General features: G+C 37.7%; 2 protein-coding genes across 4 annotated transcripts; one reads left to right on the top strand and one right to left on the bottom strand.

Moving 5' to 3' along the window:
• Positions 1-470: 470 nt before the first annotated feature.
• chchd7 (coiled-coil-helix-coiled-coil-helix domain containing 7) lies at positions 471-7,295 on the bottom strand. 3 transcript variants are annotated; one of them, XM_084747639.1, is made up of 4 exons: positions 7,211-7,295; positions 3,219-3,278; positions 3,013-3,111; positions 471-1,129 (listed from the first exon to the last, which is right to left on the bottom strand). In XM_084747639.1, exons 2-4 carry the CDS (start codon positions 3,270-3,272, stop codon positions 1,025-1,027), a joined length of 258 nt encoding a protein of 85 aa, XP_084603765.1. In that variant the 5' UTR covers positions 3,273-3,278; positions 7,211-7,295; the 3' UTR covers positions 471-1,024. The 3 variants fall into 3 exon arrangements, with proteins under 3 accessions (XP_084603765.1, XP_084603764.1, XP_084603763.1); XM_084747638.1 differs by having other exon boundaries at positions 7,071-7,280; XM_084747637.1 differs by having other exon boundaries at positions 6,970-7,278.
• Positions 7,296-7,610: 315 nt separating this feature from the next.
• plag1 (pleiomorphic adenoma gene 1) lies at positions 7,611-21,012 on the top strand. Its single transcript, XM_084747152.1, has 3 exons — positions 7,611-7,745; positions 18,650-18,997; positions 19,190-21,012. Exons 2-3 carry the CDS (start codon positions 18,750-18,752, stop codon positions 20,379-20,381), a joined length of 1,440 nt encoding a protein of 479 aa, XP_084603278.1. The 5' UTR covers positions 7,611-7,745; positions 18,650-18,749; the 3' UTR covers positions 20,382-21,012.
• Positions 21,013-23,311: the final 2,299 nt, after the last annotated feature.

Genomic DNA, 23,311 nt, shown 5'->3' with positions numbered 1-23,311 from the left:
GATGGGAGAATTTGAAAAAATATGGGAACCTTTATTGGAATTTTTGAGACATTGGGGTACATAATCACTATGAAATAGTTGTGTGTGGAGTGTATTAATGCTGCTAATTCTTCATTTTGCCTTTTTTTTCCCCTTCTTTTCTTTTTAATTTAAATCCAGTATGTTTTATTTAATTTAGTCTGTTTTGTTGTTATTCACTGATTTCTTTTTTCTCTCTCTTTAAATATGTGTGTCTGTATGTGTGAACAGTGTGAAAAAAGACAATAAAAATATTGTTCAAAAAAAAACTTTTGAATCCTTTTTTATTGGTTGCTTCTCAAATTATTGTTGATGATTGAGAAGAATTATGAGGTGGGGGGTCCTGAACTTTTTTCAGCTTCTGAAGGGGGGCACAGCAGAAAAAGTTTGGGAACCACTGATCTATCACAACAAAAAATGAGGTGGCAAATGAAACATTAGGGAAACAATGATCCTCACTCTCCTTTTTTATTAAGAACTGACAAATGACAGGTGTCCATCTCACATGCTGCACACTTCAGCATGTTGATGAGCTGAATCCCCTGCTGCTGAGTTAGTGCCCGAGTTCACACATGAAGTAGCTGTCCACAGATTCTTTCACATTGTGAATAATACAGATGAACTCATGGGTTCCAGCATGTGTCTGCTTTAGAAAATCCATGATGAATGTACACATAACAAGATCTCAGTAGATGTAAATTGGTTTTGTAATCCCACAATTCAAAACATTCAAAGGACTTTTTCATTCAGACAAAAAATACTTTAAGGCTCTTTAAGTCCTCTAATGTTTTTCATAAACCTCAATGTATAATATATCTTCTAGCTTGTTTTTCTCTTACTTCCCTCTCCTTCAGTTTAATTTCAGAACAGTCCAGCTACAGACGGTCTCTTCCTCATGAGCTGAGCTGGAGAACAGCTCACAGTACACATCCAGTCATGTTGTGCTGTCCTGTATTAAATGTTCAGGACCTGCTGGTCCTCAGTGTCTGTGTGAGCTTGCTGACTCTCAGTATGGCTTCCCTCCAATAGCATTGAGCAGCTCCTGCCTCTCTGCAGCAGTGGGCATGTCAGGCCTCACTCCGTCTCTCCTCCTCTGCAGCATGATGTTGTGCTGCAAACAAACAAAAAACAAACAAACACAAAAGGCTTTAAAAATACTTTACATATGACCAGCTGCTGGCATTAGTTTTCATTATTAGTAGAAACCTTTCAAAAGATACATCTGTACTCACACTGGAAGCAGATGCAGCTGTGCTGGTTTGTATTAAAGGAGCGCTACACCAATTTACTAACCAAAGTCAATTTTCAATTTGTGGTTAGCAGTCTGTGAAAACAGCTGTATTATGTGGCTCTGAGAAAGAAATGACATCACTATGACATCATCATCAGGTTTATCTCAGCCCAGGCTTGGAGACGCCACATTTAAAACAAAAAGTCTGCATTACAAACTAGAGATGTGGAGTGTGAGTGACTTGGATGTCTAAAGGGAAACTTAGGTATTTTTATTTTTTGGTTTTAAAATGAGTCCAGAACAGTCGGGTTAGTTTTCTGTCAATAAACCAACCCCACTCCCTTTACAGAAACAGTCATTTTATCATTGTAAAACACACTTCTTCAAAGTTGAAAGAAACAAAATAAAACTCACCAAAACCATCCTGGTTCTTCTTTCCACTGTTTCAACAATCACCAACCATTAACAAGAGGAAGTTAATTCACAGAGATAGGTGTAAAAATATTCTGGTTCTGCGCACCATTTCTCCCCGCTGCTTCTCTGATGTCTGACCTCTCCTGATACGTTCATATCTAACTCTGTAAATGAACAGTTTATTTTAACCAAACCAGAGTTGGTGATTTTTGGTAGGAAATTTTATTTTGTTTCTGTCAAGTTGAATGAAGATGACAATGATGATAAAAGTTTCTGTAAATGGAGTCTGGTTAGTTTGGTGAGAGCAATGAATGAAATGTTTCTATTTAAACAAAACTTATCTTCCTCTTTAACAAACATCTCTCTCTCTCTGGGGTACACTTAGAATAACATGCTGGGCCTGTCAGTGGCAAAACAAGGACTTTTTGCCCTGAGGGATTACAATGTAACCCAGTTTTGCTCCTACTGGCTGCAGCACTCCCACTCAATACTGGGAAAACAGGGTCCAGGTTGAAAAATACCAGTTACCCTTTAAGTTGGAACGCTCATTTAATTCCTATTTGTTTGAAAAGAACAAAAGAAGAAAAAAAAAACAATAAAACTTGTTGTTTTTTTGGTTTTGTTTTTTTTTTACTTCTTTTGACTTGCAAATAATCTTTTTGTAGACTGATCTCACTAACTGACAACAAATAATAATTATGGGATATATTTATTTAAGTGCTCTTGGTAAGGTGGAACAAGATGTGCATTTAATTTGTGCTTCCGGGTGTTCAGTTTTGTGCTGCTGTCACTTCAGACATGAGTTGTGGTAAATGCTTACGTGTTGAAACAAACACATAAAATTATCATCACGTTGAACACATTACAACTCTGGATATTTGTGTCTGTTGCTTCCATTTGTTCACTCTTTTAAATGTGTCTTTTGTGAGTCCTACAGCTTTATGGCAGTGCAGGACCAAACTGCTCTACAGAGCTTTCCTAACTTGAATTATGTTCTTATTGAACTGATATTTCCTTTTGTGGATTTTTCTGTTTCCTCCTGGTTTGCCCAGTTCCCTCTGTATTGCTGAAAATCATGTGACACCTCCATGAGCCATGGTGCCACTTGCTGCATCTTCATCATGCAGGTGCCCTGCCTAACCAGTGGGTGTCACTACTGCAGCATCAAGGATGAGAAGCCAGAGGTATGGCTGCTGGGAATGAAAGCCAGGCTCTCTGTGATGATGAGTCTGCCCTCTCTGAATTGAACTTTCATCTTTTTATCATCTCTCATATACAAATATGACATGCACCTAATCTGTTTTCCCATTAGTTTCCTCAGTGCGTTGATGCTCAAAACACATACTCACCCAGTACTTCCTACAGTTCTTATATCTCAGGAAATAAGCTGAACACATGCTCTTATCATAGTTGTAGGCATCCAAACACTTCTGGGAGGCATCACTCTCCTGAAAAAAAAAGAAGTTTCAACAACAGAACAGAATTACAAACTTTACTTCCCAGCTGCTGGTAGATGTTTAACATGATGCAGGATGGAAAGAGAGGCTCAGCTTACTTCGATGCAGGGGTTAATGTCCTGATTCCGAACCTTTCGTGCATTTTTATCCATTTGGATCTGTGTGCAGACAAGAAGACAATCTAAATATACAATATAAAAATGGGTTCAGTTTTTGCATTTTTTTCTTAGAAGTAGAGTCATGTTTTGCCTCTTTTCTACAAAGTGTGAAATTATCAGTTATCCTGTGGTATAATCCATGAGAAACAGGCAATTGTTGGTTATGAGTAAAAAAAATCCAATCATGCATTCCTAATTGAAACCAATTTAGGTAAATGATTAACTTGTCCACAAAAAGAATGTGAAGAGCAGTAATTCTATCATTTTGTTGATAATGGAAGTAGACTGTAAGGATAATAAGCGTTTTTTATAATTGAGTAATTATTTCAATCATTTATTTTAAGGAAAATCTACAAATATTTTACGTTTTCTTGTTTTACAATTGTCATGCTGAAGCGCTATGATTATCAGCTCCTTGCTACCCAGCACACTGACCCCACTACAGTTTGTCCACTGTCCCACCCTATCAACAGAGGACGCCAAAGCACACATCCTCCTTCCACACCACCCGGAGTCACCTGGACAGCAGATTGAAGGAGGTGGTGGGGTTATAGTCCCCTGTGATTGAACCTTACATGATGACATGTGACATACAAACTTAATTAGATAAATTATCAATTAGCTAATATTACAGTAGACTAATATCTTTAGGCTTTAGAAAAAACAAGACATTTAATCTTGGACTCTGGGAACTGGGGTGGACATTTTTATGTGTAAAAATATCAAAAAGATATTTGTGAGAGTGAAAAGTGCAGCAAGCCTCTTAATCAAATATGGATTGTTCATGTAACAGATTTTACTCAGCAGTAAAAATAGAAATCCAGTCGCCCTGGATTTAAGGTGCTGACCAACAAGTGAAACATCACCAGTTTGAACCTGGCCAGAGACTGCTGCTGCTGTGACATGTTATTCCCCATCATTTACCATCTTTACTTTTCTTTACTGTAATTCCACTAATAAATACAATTAAATATAAAGCTGATAAATATCAGCTATAATAATATTTGATTTGACTGATCATGTCAAAGTATTTACTTTGAACTCTTAGGCAAAATGCTCTCTAAAACCAAAGTATATTTGTGAACTTTGTGATGGACTTCACTGGAAAAACTAACTGAACATCTTTAGAGTTTGAACTGTTCTTTATTTGTCTTGTAATAATGAAGACAGATTTGCTTCGGTCAAAGCTGTGGAATATCAGCAGAGCTGCAATTAGTCATCTATTATTAATAGATTTTTAACTATTTTGATAAATTATTAATTGGTGTGAGTCATTTTTTAAGAAAAAAAAAATCTGATTCCAGGTTCTTTAAATGTGAATATTTATATGTTCACTGAATATCTTTGGGTGTTGTAAAAACAAGACATTTGAGGACATCATCTTGGGCTTTGGAAAACATGGATCAACACTTTCTGACATTTTATAAACCAAACAACTAAGTGATTCATTGAGAAGGTAACTGACAGAATAACTGACTATGAAAATAATTGTTAGATGCAGCCCTGAATATTCAATCATCAATGTTTGCTCACTACATCTGAGCTTTTCTTACCCTCAGCTGCAAAAAAATACAGGTTATATCAACATCTTTTTAAATTACAAAAATTAAATTATCAGTTATCTTATCAGTATTGGCTATAAGAGGCGGGTAATTGCCTGTTATTGGCTGAAATAAATCTATATCATATCATACATCCCCATTGAGAATAGTATATTCTACTTCTGCCAAATTTTGTAAATAGATCCCCTGAATTACAAACTGGACCTTTAAAGCATCACACTGACTGTGATTCAGTATCAGTTGATTTACTGCTATTTTTTCTCTTCACTTTTTTAAACCCTTCATAATTTACTCAATAAATTAACAAATATAAGAGCAAATCCCTGTCTAAAGTTGTCAGAGCCCCACCAGTGGCTCTGGCAAATTCAATCCAAACAGTCATCAACAACTTTTTTCTCTTAACTCATAAACTAACTGTTTCAGCAGTAGTTCACCTTAGAGATAGCTGTAAGAAATCAATTCTGACCAGAGCCTGGATTATGCTGGATTTTTCACTGTTGAAAACAGGATTTGCACAAGCTGACTTTTCAGTCTTATTCACAGGACATCAAATACCAATATTTTGGGTTGGTAAAGTGTCCCAAGCAGGATAATGAGAAAATAAAGAAATACAGGCAGAAGACTGCAGGATCTCTGCAGATACAGACAACACAATAGACTGCCAGTGGGTCAGATTGATGATTGAAAAAATGATTATGTTTATTCGAATCTATACATTTTTTTTAGGAAAAAAACTGCAAATCATGCCTTTTAAGATGCCTCAAATTTTGTTACTGAACACTTGTGACAAAGATGTGTACTAAGTGGAACACTGTACTCTGGAAAAATGCATTTGTCAAAAATACAGCATGAACAGCAGATATAAAATTAATGTTTGAATAGTAAACTTCAAAATACTATCTTGTCATACATGTCACCAATTAAAATTTAATTTTTATGAAATCACATTTCCCTTAATTGAACTATGCACTTTTGTTACCTCAAACATCTATCTTTTCTGTACTGAAATGACTTATCTCTCTTTGCTGATTCAGATGAAAAACACAAGATAAAAACAACAAATAAGACTATGATGTATTATAAACTGGCCTAATCACTTGGCGAAATTCACAAGCTACGCAGCAGTAAATCAGCTCCACATTTATCAGCTGCAACATTAAAGCATAGATTACATTAATGCATCCATAATTACAATAGTGATATATATTATTTTGAAATAGGCTGGTATGCATACTGACTATTTTTGATACTTTAAGTATATTTTGATGCTAGTACTTATGTACCTCTACTTGTTAGTAGGGCTGGGCTGGGTGACATGCCTTATAAATAATTAACTGGAAATTGTAGGCTATTCCACGATATACAAAATATATTTCATTATATGCATTTTCTCTAAAATACAGTGTAAATTCTCAAATAAGGCTGGGTGATATCACAATATCACAATATTTTTGACCAATACTTTGATATTGATTGTTATCAAGTATTTGTGCTTAAACAAAATATTAACACAATGAGATTTTTGATAAATAATCATCAGTAATGTGGATATAATGACTAAGTGGCTAAAGGTAAATAATAGAACAGCTACAACAGTCTGGTGTGTTCAGGAAAAGACACTTATGCCATATCATGATATCTTATATCAAGATGATATCTTGTCTCTTATCATGATACAGATATAAAATTGATAGCCTATACTTGTAACAGAATATTTCTACACTGTGGTATTATTACTTTTACTTAAGTAAAATATCTTAGTACTTCTTCCAACACTTTCACTAACCACACTGAGATTTGGTGGAATATTCATTTTCATTTATTATGTCTATTAAAATCATTCCAGTTTAGAGTATAAACTGTATGCCGAATTGACAACGGGCTCTCTCTTTAATAGACACTATTTTAATTCGTGTCGCCCTTTGTTATAATGTTTATAATAAACACGTCTTACTTAAATAGCACAATTTTTAAACTGAGTTTGGCGCGGCTGGGTGTCCCCCCTCCATATATAGCGTTGCAACATTGTAACAAATTGACCTTCATTCATGTTACCAAACAGCAACTGTGTAGCGGCTTTTCATTGAACACATGGAGACAGCCTTCGGCTACACAACGTACAGACCTACCTTTAACAAATACCAACTTTATCCAGCTGTGGGTTAATGACTTAATATCCACACCAGTGAAGGTTATCCAGTTTTTAAAAAGAGCAAAATAACTGACGAACCTATTCACGCATTCTGTAGCTGTTCATGCACGCTGTTGTCATTTGTATATGTTGAAATGCTCGCGACACTCTCGCCCTGTTAAAGTTAAATAACAGCTATACACTAACATACATGTGGCTAACGAGTAAAGCTAACCTACACAAGGCAGACGTTATAACCTCCCCGTCATGCTCAGCAGTGTCGTTGCTGCAACAGCGCACCAGGAAAATCAGCCACACCGTCACCGACAACTGACAGCGACACGAGCCAATAATAACCCCTGAAAACCTACGATGTAGACTGACAGCAAAACAAGCCAATAGGATTTATTGGCTGCCTTGTTGGCCTTCCTATCGTTGTAACTTGGCCTAAACCAAGTTTAAACGATTGACAGTATATCTAGCAAGTCCAAAAATTGAGTTTTATTGAAAGGGACTGTAAGTGACAGTGAAGGGAAAGTGGCAGCGCCGTACACAAATCAAAAAGCATAGGTAGGCGGGACTTTTAATGGGCGTGGCTAAGCATAGTGCGGTTGCATCGCAGCGCATACACAATGGCTGCTCGAAAGAAGGGAAAGCAAACAATTTTCAGGCCCGCCGCGTCTAGCAAAAAATATGAGAAAAAAATTATTAAAAATTCGGAAAATAGTTGAAAGTGAAGAAAAACTCAACAGAAAGGATGTTAAAGCATCCGGGGTAAGTTTGATGTAAATTAAGTAAACGGTGACTCAGTTTTTGAATTAAAATATCGGGGTTATTTAAATTATGAGAGAGGGGTGAGCTGGGGAAAAGTTTGTGTTAATCAGTACCCAGTTTGGGACCACAGAGAAAAGCAAGGCAAGGCACAAGTATTGAAATAATTAAAAATAAATTCTGTCACTGCTTATATTAGTGTCACGGTGCGTGTCCACGAACGTTAAAGACCGCAGGAAGCAGCAGAATGAAGGAAAGTTGAGTAAAGTTGAACATAGCCTCCTCACACAGTTTATTTTTTTAATATAATAACATCGGCAGTGCGGTGAGCTCCGACAGCAACAGGCGCACTTTATTATCCAGCAATAATGTCATTTCTCCTGCTGTCTGCATTCACATGTTTTATCTCATTTTCACACTTCATCATGAGCAGTGTCAACATGTCCTTATCGATTCAAGCATCTCCTTTTCCACAACGCCAAAATACAACCATGTAGCGGCCACACTGACGTCTGGTCAGCCTGTTTCTGCTTTGGGCTGTGTGCTATATGACATTTTCAGCCCGTGCAGGTATCGATCACGGTGTCACACACATGACAGCTCGGCTCCGAGCCGCTGCGAGGCGGATAAACAACACACGGCAAGGAAATTGCTTGTCAATAAAGCAGCAAAATGGAGGGAGAAGTTAAGGCAAACTAATTAGGCAATGCTTAAGATTTGCTGGTGCAGCCTGAGTCCCCAAACTTCCAGCAGACGAGCTGTTTTAAAGTGTGTTCACTTTGGTTGCTGTGGCTGCAGGTTGCACTGTGCATTTCGGATTTACAATATAAGATGTGATCCTATAGCTGCTGCTGATATACAGTCTGTCATGTCTGTGCTGAGCGTTAAACACGAGCTGCTGCTGTCTGTGAGCTTCTTGTTTGACTTGTAGGCTGTGTGTGCTGGTGTCGGTGGTTAGAAAGCTGATATTGAAAGTTTCTGAGGGGAAGTGTGTTGTCAGTGTTGGGCTTATTTCCACCTGTCCTCCTCCATAAAACTATAGACCTAAACTTTACATGTTATATGGAAGTGTTGTGAAACTGTTCTGAGGCATGGTTGTGCCTGGGAGAATCTGTTCTGTCTCTGATTCACGTTTGCTTCACACGAGTCTTTACATGCTGCTGAGGCTCAGAGGAAATGTTCTATATGTTTGATGTTGATTGAAGAGATTGGAGGGAATCATGTTGACATGAAGAAGCTGGGGAGGATGTTGTCTATCTGCATGTATGGCTCTATCTCACTGCTCATTAATTCTCATAGAAATCCATCCTTTCAATGGCTTGTTTTTGAGTTTTAAAATTTAAACATCACATAAATGTTTATAAATGTTATAATAATTTAACCGTTTTGATAATGGTGCATTAAAATCAGCTGCTACTGCTGTTTTGAAGGCAGTACAATACATGCATTGCTTTTTAAAAGCTGCCTAAATGCATTTAGTTTGAAGCACTTTTATTTCTTGTCCTGACTGCAGCTGTGATTAAACAAATTATTTTTTAATGTGCAGTCTGATCCTGCTGTTGTGAACATGTGTTTTCAGCTAAATGACAATAACTCTAACCCCTATAAAATATTAAGCTCAGTGCATTTTTGTCTTGAATACATATTAACTATATTGTTGTAACTTTTATTAGCACTGCAGAAATTCCAACAAAATAATTAATATTTGGAAAATCTTATTGATAAATGAGTATATTAACACATTAAAGTTAAAGACAAGCAGCTAATGGAAGTGAGCAAATATGCAGATTGTATTATTATTATTATCATCATTAAAATAATTCAAAATTATTAAAAAATAGAAAACAGTCACTTTTTACAGAGACAAAATATGACTCATAAAATGCATATTAATATGTTAAAATAAAATGTTTTGTTTTAAATTAAGGCTCAGTAATGATAATGAAATCATTTAACTTCTTTTTTGCAAAAGAGTACACAATATTTTTTTTACTGATGTCAAAAAGTTAAGTTCTTTAAAATTTCAAGCACTGATGAGTCTTAAATATTGCAAAAAAGTCAGCAGTTATCAGTCTAGTTATTTGTAGTAATTATGTTAACTCATTTTAAAATGCATGAATCACTGCAGACTGATGTGATTGAAATAAACATTTATTTCAGTAGCAAAATAGTCAATTAATGCTTTAAAGTTACAGAAAATTTGAAGTTACATTTATTTCCAGTAATACAGAAATATCAGCTGTTTCCACAATCAAAATGAGGCAGAAGGAATGATGGGATATCTGTCTTTATTTCATCTGTCACCGTGATGCTGTTGCATGAGAAGTACTTCTTAAAACTGTGTGCAAGTACAGATTAATGAGTATTTTTCAAATATCCCAGAATAATTACAGATCATTAAACATCTGCAGGCTGATAATTCTCCATGTGAGAGTTTTTAGTCTTGTTTGAATTTTAATAATGGAATGTGTGTGATGTGATGTCTATTAATCTATTCTATATCTATTTATCTATTATCTATTTATCTGATCTATTTATCTGGTTTTGTGTCTGCCCGCTATATTTATTCAACACTGTTTACTCTATTTGTGTTTTATTAAATTAATTGTTTCTTTTAAATCTTGGTTAGTTTAAGGCAAGAGCTTAAATTCAATTTCTTTGTTTAAAGACAATTAATTATTCTAAGTTAAAGTATTTTTATTCCTTTGGCCTTCTATGGAATCCCAGATGTTTTTAGAGCTGTTTTTCACAAACGTTTTCAGCTTGAGACCCAAAAGAAAAATTCAGTGACACGCCAGGACCCAAACTTACAAAAATATGTCTCCATGAATAAACTGAAAAAGAACACAACAAATTGATTTAAAATGTATTTAAAAAGTATTTATTTCATCATAAAAGTACATCAATAATATTAAAATGTGCTGAGTGTAATGTTAAGATTCATAACAAACATGCACTGTCCACTGAAACACTGAAGGGCTTTTAATTTGAAATTGATACAGGAAGTGTTGAGCTTGTTTCAATAACATAATGTAGAAATTTAACAGGGAAGATGGAAGCAGATCAAAATGAGGCTTCGTACGAAAATATTAGTGACGGTCCACATTTCCAATCATGCCCGGTGCTGGACTGAGTACATTTTTAAGCTTGCGGTTTTATGTTCTACAACGCAAATGCTGTTTGTCCGTGGTTTATGCTGCAGCTTAATTGTCATTTTCATACTGAGTTATAGTTTTAAGCATCAGTAGCTGTTATCCTTCTTGATCCCAGCTGTATTTTACTTCTGTGCTTTGAAGTTCTTGTTCCCTGTGATGAAGTCTTTAAAGGGTTGATATCGTTGAGAACTACTTTCTGCCTCACATTACACGCTGACTATTACTATTTGAAATGCTGTGTGCATTTCACTCTGTCAGTAATGACCCATCTTGAGCCCTGAGCCTAAGTTTGAGAAACAAAGTTGATGGGTGAGACTGTTCAGCCTGTAGTGGAACCTGGTTATGAGGTTTTTGTCAGAAGTATTAGACTGTATAGATGGAGATGTGTGGCTGTAGGAGTATTACAAATCCTGTATAAAGAACTTCTGGCAGCCATTTTCAAAATATCCCCCCTGTGGCAGCAGTAGGACGGAGTGGTCAGAGATCTGTTGTGGTCTGGTGATGTGATCACTCTCATCAGTCTGTTGAAGGCATGTCGACCTACCTGCAGCAGTATGAAGCTGGGTGACCCAGCACAGGCATACAAAGAATTTCTACGTGATGTATCAGAGTTAAAGCTACAAATTAGCTGTGCCATTGTGTCACATTACACAAATCACACCTGCGTGTTTTGTATTTCGTAGCCCATTTACTGCACATTAAGAATACTTTACATACGTTCTATCTATAGTATTATCATAATTAACATCCTTGTATTATTATTATTATTATTACATATACCTGTGTGTGACCACATTACCTGTGTGTATATTGATTCTACAGTTCATTTTAGGGCTGCAGAATTAATTGCAATATTATTGAAATCGTGATATGTCCAAGTGCATTATATAAATGGCAGAAGCTGCAGTTTTTGGCTTAAGGTAAAATATGTGACTAACAGCAATATAATGAGGTGGTGTAGTGCTGCAGAGATGTCCTGATTTACAAGTCTTGTTCTCCAGATGTAAGAAAATGTTGTGTTTGCAACAGACCCCTACAAATGTCTCATCATGATTTTTTTAACAGTAAAAATGAAAATTGTGGTGCAAAAATGATCATTTGCAGGGATGTAACAATACCAAAAACTCATAATACCACAATAAGAAGTCCATCATATAATGAATGTCCTTTATTAAAAAATAAATGTGGCGTGTACAGCATTTTTATTACTTAAAAATTAATCATTTGAACTTAAAGTACTTCTGCTTTCCTTCTTTAATAAAATCAACTAAAAGTAGCAGCCATGAGTTAGCATGAATTGTCAATGAATGTTTGAATTATATATGTACAATTGCAAAACAAAAGCAGTGAGCAGCCCATAGCAGTGAATCATGATATATATTGTCAAGGTCTGGTACAGTATTGAGACTTTTTTTACTGCGATATTGCAATATTTGATTTATTATTACACCCCTATTCATTGTGAATCGTATTTCAATAACAATATCTCTCATAATATGATTTATTTTCCCACATAGTGCTGCTGTTCTTAATTCAGATGCTGCACCTCACCATACCAGCACATAACATCAGAATACGGGATTTGAATTACCAGTGCAGTATATTACTGTGTATCTTTATACTAGTGGTGGGCAGACGTGGATTTTCAATGGCCGATGCTGATATTTAGAGGGCAGGGTGGCAGATTCTGATATCAAAACAAAGAAAAGTCATGAAAAATTCCATTATTCCATACACATTACAATCTAATTGCACATGGTTATCTCAGCCAGTAACGTGATGTTTTAGATAGAACTTTTATGAATTAATGAAATTGAAAAACACATTGGTTAACTGGCTGTTGATTTCAGAAGATGACTAGTATTATGTGGTACAGTATGTCAAAAGAGACACCATGTAACTGCATTCAGTACATGATAATAATATATATTCAACACTAGCCAGTAATGTTTTTATATGAGATTAACATTTTGGTGACTGAGGACGTTTACAGCAGAATGACTGAGATTATAGTACAGAGCGCCTACGTTCACAAAACTCACACATAGTTCCACAGCAGCCACACTGAGGCTGCCCAAAGATGTGTCTGCAGATATTTTTCATTTACCTGCCCTGTGAACACAGGCATCAACTGATGCTGATTAGCACTTTAATCAGGCTTGAAAAGTTGAACCCTTTGACTTCTCAAGATGACAAAATTATGTCTACCCTCATTAGCATATTTCAGCCCAAACCGATTATGGCCCGACATTTTTCTTAACAAGCTTCCCTCTATGTACCAAACAGTAGGAGATTTCACTGACAGGGACAATACATACAGGGAATTTGAATTGGCAATGACTGAACTGGTGAGAAAAATGAAATTAAATGAATAAATAATATAGTATAGCTCAAACCCCATGTAAGCCTGTGAAATATGTGACAAATAAGACCCAGCCCAAACTAACCTGAACTCATCAGGTTTCATCAGATCCAGGTGCAGATCTCAAGTTTTAATGCTGATTCTCTCACACCAATTAAATTCCTATTACTTCATTATACAGTATACTGTATATTTGCGCATATTTAGTATGGTTCTAGTTTTATTTCCATTTGTATGGATTTTGATTTTAGTTTGTTATATGTAGGGCTTTACTGTATTTGTTTATTTACCATCGTGAACATCCTTTTCCTGTCTGTCAGTCAGTCTCAGCCAGCGCTGCACACTGTGCTCTTTTACATGCTGAGTGCATTTTCTCTACATCTTGGGCAGCCTTAGCTTTGCCTTCAGCTTAATGTAAATGGATCCATCACAGTGGTTATCATGACTCAGTGCAGCACACACTATAGAAGGCTGTGTGGTGACATGCTAGTCTGAAGTGTGCATATTGTCTGCAAACTGAGGCAGCAGAAGAAGCATAATTGGAGGAAAGTTTCATGCCAATGTGTCAGCACAAAGGGAGTTAATGTTTTTTAATGAAAACTTTTTACTGGATTACTTTCAGATTTCATCAGTGAATACATTTTTTAACAGAAATGTGCACTAGACTTGCACCGATTAATCGGCAATGCTCGGAATCGGGCCGGTTTTCAGCGTGACCGGCCCTGACCGGTGACCGGCCAGTCAGCGTCACAAATCCGATTCTGTGCAGGTCATTGTCACACGTGTTCTGCACGATGGTCACATCATGCGCTCAGCAGACAAACTGGCTGCGATATCAACACAGTGCTGATAACAGCTACACACACTCAGACACATGCTTGCTTGAAGTTGGTGTTAGCAACAGATTCCAAGAACAGGATAAAGACAAGACAGACAGTCTACAATGAGACAGAACAACTGACCATGTCACAAAACAGCCGTTAACTTTGTAGTTCTTCAGGCTAATGTTAGCCAGCAGCAGACTGCTGTTCACAGAGGGACAGTTAAAATCTCACCTCCTGTTCTGGCTGAAGAATAAACAACCTGTGTTGATGTGTCTCCTCAAACATTTCTCATCCAGACTCCTTTAACTTCTGCTTCTGTTTTTCTCACGGCAAAGTTTTACTGCAGCAAACTGTTGCACCACGTCTGTCTCCGGTTTGTTTACATCTGCTTCCACAGGAGATCACGTGAAATCGCGTCCCACAAAATCCCACGAGATCACATTCACCCGATTCATAATCTTAATATAAAACTATAATAAGACCTGGTTGAACCTGGAGGACTTTGGAGAAAATTTAAATAGTATTTAATGAATATTTAATAGTCAGTGTCTTATTATGAACGTCTAATTTAATTTTTTACAAGAAAAGTTGCAAAAATGTTTGTGAATGCTGTCAATTACAGTTATTAAAAAGACTGAAAATCAGAATCAGCCAAAATCGGAATTGGTAGGTCTAAAAAAAAAATAAATAAAAAAATAGAAATCGGAATTGGCTAGGAAAATTGAAATCAGTGCATCTCTAATGTGCACCAACTATAGAATAATTTTGAAAAAGCTAAATCAAGACTTTGAACTCCTCACTCTCCAACTAGGTTTATTATGAACATGGCAAGAATATCAATAAAGCAGTCTGCAGTCAACTGAAGACTATTGATTATGATCTTTACTAAGGCTGTAACTAATGCTTATTTTCATAGCTGATTAATCAGTTAATTATTTTCTCATTTAATTGACTGATAGTTGTTTGTTGTAAAATTTCAGAAGATGTTGAAAAATGTCAGTCAGTGTTTCCTAGAGCTGACCAAAGATGACATCATAAAATGTCTTGTTTTACACACAACCCAACATAGTCAGTTTACTGACATAGAGGAGTAAAGAAACCAGAAAATATTCACATTTAAGAAGTTGAAATAAGAACATTTTGAAATTTTCTTTAAGAAATTACTCAAAACAGTTAATCGATTATCAGAATAGTTGGCAATTAATCAATTAATAATCAATTAATCATTTAATAATCGATTAATCACTCTAATTTTTACCATAATATCTCACACAGCTGTGGCTCAGGAGGGTGAATATCCACTGAGTGGCGATTCACTCCCATGCTCCTCCTGTCTGTCACCTGACTGTTTTAAACTTTACGTCCTCCTGAAGGCAGTGGGAAATCTCTGTGTTCTATGTGCAGCTGCTGAAATAGACCGACTAAACACCTGCCAGCCTGACTCCAACAAATTCTGTTTATATACTAATAATTTGCAACAGTAAGTATGTTTTCTATCGATAAATATAGTGAGGGAAGATTGTCAGTGAATCAGATGATAAAATTTATCCCAGTTCACCAGAAGTTTACCTCTCAAATGTCAGTTGAGCAGTGAGATCCATCAGCCTCCAGACAAACTAATATACATTTATCCATCAGCTGAGACTAAAGAAAAAGTGTACACCATATTTACAATATTTTCACTGCTTTACCTCACTATCAGCCTTTTCCAGGAAGAAATCTGCATTATATAGGCTTCATTACTTCTATCTTACAGTCATGTCTTTCTGTTGGCTAGAAACACATTTTAATCTCCACCAAAAATAGGCCTAAAATTTTGATGAATATTTTTTCCATCTGCCAGAAATTATTTCACCTGTTTCACTGATGAAAAAAAAAAGACGAAATTTATCTTGGCAAAAATTTATTTCCACCTGTTTATGAGTCATAAACACAGAAGAGAAAACAATGTATATCAAACATAGAAAATGGATCACCTGAATTTTTTTTCTCACCCTCTTCTCTGAGCTTCCACATAGTTCCACTATCTGCATACAATTTACATTTGACAATGATCTTCTTGTCATGTTTCCTTCTGTTTCCAGAAAGCTATATGTTAATATATGATTTGAAGAGAAAAAACGATATGAAAACCCTCCATACAATACTTGAAGACAGTAGATATATACTCCATTACCTTTGCCTGCTGAAGTCTGTTTTTAAGCTCATTGTGAGTCATGCTAAATTAACTCTTTTTTTTCTTTTTTTTTTTTTTAAATAACTGTACTGCACTATACTTTATCACATTAGATTATTTTCTTCTTTTATTTGGAACTTGCATACAAACAAAAACAGCTAGCTCACATGAGACAAAATTTGAGAAAAAACTAAAGACTTAAAACAGTAAAACTAACATGAACAACATGAATGGAAGCTTTAAGGTTCCAAATAAGAACAGTCATTTTTAAGTCTTGCAGGTTCTTCATATTTACAGTTGAACTCTCCTTCTCCATGTTTTCCTGTCACTTTTTTCTGAGGCAGTTTGTAAACCAGCTTTGAATTGCATTAGCGCCAACAACTGTCACTCTCATGGAGCTGTCAGGCTCCTCTGAAGTTATTATCTCTCTTTCTTGTCTCATCTGATCCACTGCTGACTCCCTGTCCAGTGTTGACCTGAAAATAGTCATAACTTGGGGCCACATGACTGTGATGAACACTTATCATTATTGTTGAACTAAGTTATCTGACAATCATTAAGAATTTAATGTTTTTTATTTTTTTATTTTGAGTAGTGTGTGAAAATCTTTTTTGGGATGAATACTGAAAGGTAGCCTTGGTTCACAAAGATTATTGGAATAAATGATGGTGAGATATTGTCAGTGCTGAATCCCTTTCATGCATAAATTGCTAGAAATATAGTGAAGTGTTTTGCTCCATATTTTCATTACTACTAATGTGAATACAAGTACAAGAGCAATATTTTATGAAATTCTTTCTGAAGGTGATATGTATATGACTGCTACAGTGGACACCATGCATTAAGAGACTCATCATACTTAAAACCACTTGTGATTTATTTTATTTTATTTCTTTTTAACTAAATTCTGATATTTGCCTTTAGTGGATACCATGTATGAAAGGAGTATTAGAAAAGTATGAGTAACCTATTACCTGTAGCCTCAGATAGTTCCAATGACCTGGTCAGCTTCACTCTGTGATGACTGTCCGCACGATGCTTCATTGAAAAGTCAAGTTGTTATGTGAAAAGCGACAGAGAGAATACATTGATAATTATTCTAGAAAAATGTTAATAGCACAGAATAAACTGTATCATGTTCATATAGTGACAATAAAGGGTTAAGCTTTACATGCATAATCACATTGTAAAGTATGAGGCAGCTGCTAATGAAAACACAGTCATGTGTTGAAATCAAATGTATTGGTCTCTGTCCTTTGGACATCACTTTATTACTTTGGTGCTGTGAAAGAATCTCTTGCATTGTAACAACACCATGACCTGCCAGCAGTGATCTGTGTTTTTCTTCCTCTTCCTCTCTTATATTCCCAGTTGATTAGATGCTTTGTGTGATACTGTGGAAAAGTTAGTTCTGGATTTCGAAATACAGGTACAGATGTAAAAAGTAGAACTGATGAGTATTTATTCTACAGTAAAAATGAAACAGATTTAAAAATTTAGGGTAAGTTTGAACAGGATTGGTGGAATGGTGGGAACAAACTCTCCAATTCAATTAGTATGATTGCTTGTAATGAAACTCCTCCTCTGTCACATGAACGTTCTATGAGCTGGATTGTAAAATACAGAAAGGGACAGTTCACCCCAAAATCAAGAATGCATATTTTGCCTCTTACCTGTAGTGCTGTTTATCCATCTAGATTTGTTTGGTGTGAGTTGCAGACTTTTGGAGAGGTCAGCTGTAGAGATGTCCGCCCTCTTTTCAATATAATGGGGCTGAATGGCACTTGGCTTAGGCTGTTCAAAAAAAACAAAACAACCTACATTTAAAAAAAATTAAAAACCAGCGTCTCAAAAATGATGATCTCGTTACTCAAGATAAACCACAGCAGTTTCATGCTAGAACTACTTTATTTCTAGTAGGAAGAATGTAGTTCAGGTAGATTCTGCCACCGAAATAAAATAGTTCCTACATGAAACTACTCACAACAAGATCTGTGGATTCTCTTCAATAAACGGGTCATGATATCTGGAAAGAGACAATACTGTTGTTTTTTTTTTAAGTATGTGCCATATTTCCAAAACTATACAACTCACACCAAAACTATCTAGAAATATAAATAACACTACAGGCCAGAGGAAAAATGTTGATTTGATTTTGGGGTGAATTCTCCCTTTAACTGATTCAGGTGATAACAGGCTTCATGGTACCTGTTATCCAAGATCACCAGTGTTAAGCACAGTGAGTTCAGGTAAGCCAGAGAGAGACAGATAAAGTTGAAGTCAGGTCAGTCTTTCTGTTGATTTATTTTGATTTATGTTTCAGTGTCTTTTGTCCTGTCAGCAGCTGAGCCAATCAGATGATCTTTTCTCTCTGTCTTTGTTTCTCTCAGGCCCCTGAGTCCGGGCGGTGTTGAGCACATAAAACTGGATAGAATAATCGCATCAGTCCACTGCGCCCCTGTCCATGTAGCTGGTCTGCCTTAGAGTGCCATGGCCACGGGAACCCAGGGCCACCGTGACCACATCCTGGACAAAGCCAAGCTCGCGCCGCCCATGGGGAGGCGCAGGAGAGCCGAGGGGAAGCCGAAGAAAAATTTCCCCTGCCAGGAGTGTCAGAAAGCTTTCAACAGTCTGGAGAAGTTGAAGGTGCACTCATACTCTCACACAGGAGAGAGACCGTACCGCTGCTCCCACCCTGACTGCACCAAGGCTTTCGTCTCCAAATACAAGCTGCTACGGTACAGACAAGCAGCAGTACAGCAGGCTGCAGCATGTTGCTTTTCTCTTTACTCCACTCTTTGTAACATAGTGCTCAGTAGTAGTCACAATGATGTGTTGATAAATATGTGTTTGTGTGTAATGTAAAGCATGCCTACTTAAACATGATGTCAACAATTCTGAGTGCTCATAGAATGTGTCTGTGTTCAAAGGCATATGGCAACTCACTCGCCAGAAAAAAACCACAAGTGTTCATACTGTGAGAAAATGTTCCACCGCAAGGATCACTTAAAGAATCACCTACACACTCACGACCCGTACAAGGAGGCGTTCACCTGTCAGGAGTGTGGCAAGAGCTACAACACCAAGCTGGGCTTCAAACGTCACCTTGCCCTCCATGCCGCCAACAGTGGAGACCTCACCTGCCAAGTGTGCCTGCAGCCGTTCCCCAGCACTGGGGTTCTCCTGGAACACCTCAAAACACACGCTGGCAAGTCCTCTGGCGGGACCAAAGAGAAAAAGCACCGCTGCGAGCACTGCGAGCGGCGCTTTTACACCCGTAAAGACGTGCGCCGCCACATGGTGGTGCACACCGGACGCAAGGACTTCCTCTGCCAGTACTGTGCCCAGCGCTTTGGGAGGAAGGACCACCTGACGCGTCACGTGAAGAAGAGCCACGCCCGCGAGCTGCTGAGGGTCAAAACTGAGCCAGCTGATTCGCTGGAGCCAGTCGTCTATGACTTGGCATCTGGGGGCATCAAGGGCGAGCTCCCAGGAATGCTGACGCCGAGGCTGCACCAGCTCAACATGTACCCCGGCCCCGTCCTGGACACAGAGCCCTTCCCCAACCCCACCCCCACCCAGCCTTTCTCTTTAAAGTATCCGCTGGGCTCCACCTTTACCTCATACAGCTTCTCGTCACAGGAGCGGGAGCAGAACCTAAAGGGAGAACTGGAGACCTACCTGATGGAGCTGCAGAGCAGCATGCCCTCCTCATCCTCTGCAGCCCCAGAACCCCCACTCTCCTCCTCCAAACTGGAGCTGGAGACTCCAGTGGGCGTGCTGGAGGAGACAAGCCCAGGATCCCTGTCCAAAATGTCCACGCCAGTGGCAGCAGCCTCCACAGGAGACTCTCTGGCTTCATCCTCCTCTCTGATGGACTTCTCACAGCTTTTCAACTTCCTGCCGCTCAATGGTCCCCCATACAACCAGGCGGGGGGCAGCGGGGGGCAGGGCGTCACCTATCCACCCAGCGAAGAGCCTGCACCTCTTGTCCAGCTGCCCCCACAACCCCCCGACGGCCCTGAGGCTGCAGAGAATCCGCTTCAAGGGCTCCCCTCCTCCTTCATATCCAACCTGAGCACCCCCACCACACTGCCCCGTTTCCACCAAGCTTTTCAGTGATCAGTATGTACTGCGCATGGTGCACATGCACACTCTGACACACACACACACACACACACACACACACACACATATTGACACACACATTGAGCTACACAACCACACCTGCAACAAGATGCCAGTAACAGATGTTTGAAGATGTTAGCACTTCTGTCCATTTAGCATGACAACATGAGCACACATGCAAATCTTCACCACCACTATTCCCTAATGACGTGTTCACATGATAGCGGAAAAATGACCCTCTTGTGCTCAAATGCAATCTCCAAATTCTTGTTTTCTCACTATTTGCAAATTAAATAACCATCACAATCTGTTCTGATCACCAGGAGAAATGACTTTTCAAAGATCTTCAGGATTCAGTATGCATAAACAGCCCCCAGTGGGCTGTGCTCCCACAGGTCAGCTCAGCTCCAGTTCACTCTGGGTCCACAGCACCAACAACATCAGTGTAAAAAGACCTTAATGAAGCAAAAACAGTTTTTCCGCAATAATGTGGACACGGCGTGATCGTGACAATGACAGCTGTGTCATTTTAAACATGAATTAGTCTTTTGGGAGTTGGAGAATTTTCACATACATGAATGATAACAGTAATTTGATTGCAGTGACTTTACCTAACCTCCCCATGCTTTAGAATAGATTGACTTTAGTATGCAGATTTTGCAATGTATATTGTTTTTTGTGCAGCACTTTGACCTTTGTGATGTCATCTGTCATCACAGTTGACCTTTGTTTTGTGTCGTTCTTATTTGTCGTAGGGACCAATCTGTAGTTTTGGAATGTTTTTGCCCATTTACATCTATTTAATACATCATGTAATGACTGCTGACCAGTTTCCAAACCATAGCTACCAGATTTGGATGACTTCTTTTTGCAGTGTTCCAGGCAGCTATTGCGTTTCATTCATTTCTAATCTATATGGAAATCCACTTACTTGAGTGAGGTAATCCATTACAGTGATCACGTCTGCAGTAACATCACACTGTGTGCATTACCAAGCAAGTACAGTGATGTCACGTTGTAAGCAGTAAAAGCAGAATCTTCACTGTGCTGGATTACACAACCCTGATTCTAGTTTCTGCAAGTCAATTTACAATATTTAGTGAAATTATAGGAAAGTACGGAAGATGATTAGGGCCAAAATTGAATGCTGAAAATTACATTTGGGCTCTGCCTTTAATGTCAGAGTTGTGACTTTAATCTTAGAATTCTGACTGTTTTTTTTTTCTTGTTTTTTGTGGACTAGGGGCATGTGAAACTTTTATTAAAGTTAAAGTCAGGATTCTGAGATTTAAGGTGGAATTCTGAAATTGAAGTCAGAAATTTGAAATTAACATCAGATTTCTGACCTTTAAGTCAGAATTTTGAGATTATTGTCAGAATTATGAAATTAAAGTCAGGATTTTGAGTTTAAAGTGGGAATTGTAAGCTTTAATCAGAATTCTGAGATATAACTTGAAATTCTGAGATTTAAGTCAGAATTCTGAGGTTTAAGACAGAATTCTGGGAATAATCAGAACCCAAATATTTTTTTTACATATGGCCGTAATCTTCTTTCATAGGAAACCAACGGCTTCCTGGAAGATGAGAAGACCCAATCGAAACATCTCAAATATCCTATAAACAGATTTGTATCATAAAGCTAAAGTATATGGGATTAGTAGTAAATAGTCTAAAACATGCAAAAACATCAGTCTGGTCCTTTTGATCAATTCGTAAAACAGATGTTTATTCACGTTGTTATAGACAAGGTACTGAGTAGGAACTACTGAACAACAGTATTACAGTTTTACATTTCATTTTGGAAGTTACTTTGTCTTAATTCTCCATCAGTGAGGACGTTTTCACAGAAAGTGAAATGTGTCTCCCCAAACCAAAGTCGACCAAACCTGCACAGAGCTGCTTTCTACCTGCTGAAACATTATTATAGACTGTCCAGGTAGAATTCATTCTCTGAATTCTTCAGAATTCCAATTTTTCTCTCTAAACAGCCTCTCCACACACACACACACACACGCGCACACACGCACATACACGCACACGCACACACACACATGCACGCACACACACACACACACACAGCATCACCAGTTGGAGAGTTAAGATTAACCATGTATCTGATTAACAGGCACCGTGTCCTCACAGAAAACTGACAAATGACTCTTGTAACACTGACACACAAACATACATAGCCGTTCAATGCCTTACCCAGTCAACTAGCTGAAAGGTTCCATGTCAGCCATCAGTAGATTTGCTGAGCTGTTCCACTCTCCCTTTGTTAGTGCCTTATTTTTCAAATATTATGAAAAAAAAGTATTTTATCAAAGACCACAAAGCAAGCACTCCTTCAAATATGAAGGAAGTTATTCCTGCAAAAATGCATGATCATGAAGTATCTCCTTCATGTCTCTCCTGTCTGTAGTCAAGCACATGTGCCTTTACAAGGACTAGACCTCTCAGAAGTCTAGTTAGAGTGTCTTGTTTCTGACTGTTGGACTGAAACAAAAATTTTTAGTTGTTGATCAGATGCGGATGAAAAAGTGCCTATATGTGCTGCTTAATATCATTGTACTAGTGTATACTGTATCATAAAAGGTCATCAGCAATGCTGGTCTGCAAAAGTGAACCAAAAAAATGCAAATTGGGGGCAACAAAAATATTAGGGTGGACGGGGGGCTGGAACGAACACTCTGCTTTTTAATGAAACAAAAGGCTCTATTCTCACTCCCAGTTTTTCAAATACAGCTGCTTGGTCAGCGGCGCTACACTTCAAACTATGAGGCTGTTGGTACCCCTATAGACGAATCCAGCAAAGCTGTGTGTGTTCTGCCTTCTTGCTGCAGTGGAATGTCATGTCTGTCACAGGTCTAGAAGGAAACCCCAAATTCTTGTGAGATTTTTCATGGTTTTGGTCAAAATGTTCAAGA

This window comes from Lutjanus erythropterus, chromosome 21 (assembly GCF_056507025.1).
Source record: "Lutjanus erythropterus isolate fLutEry1 chromosome 21, fLutEry1.hap2, whole genome shotgun sequence".
Taxonomy (NCBI): Eukaryota; Metazoa; Chordata; class Actinopteri; order Lutjaniformes; family Lutjanidae; genus Lutjanus; species Lutjanus erythropterus.
The sequence above is the reverse complement of the archived record's forward strand: the minus strand, read 5'-3'. Positions and strand labels throughout refer to the sequence as shown.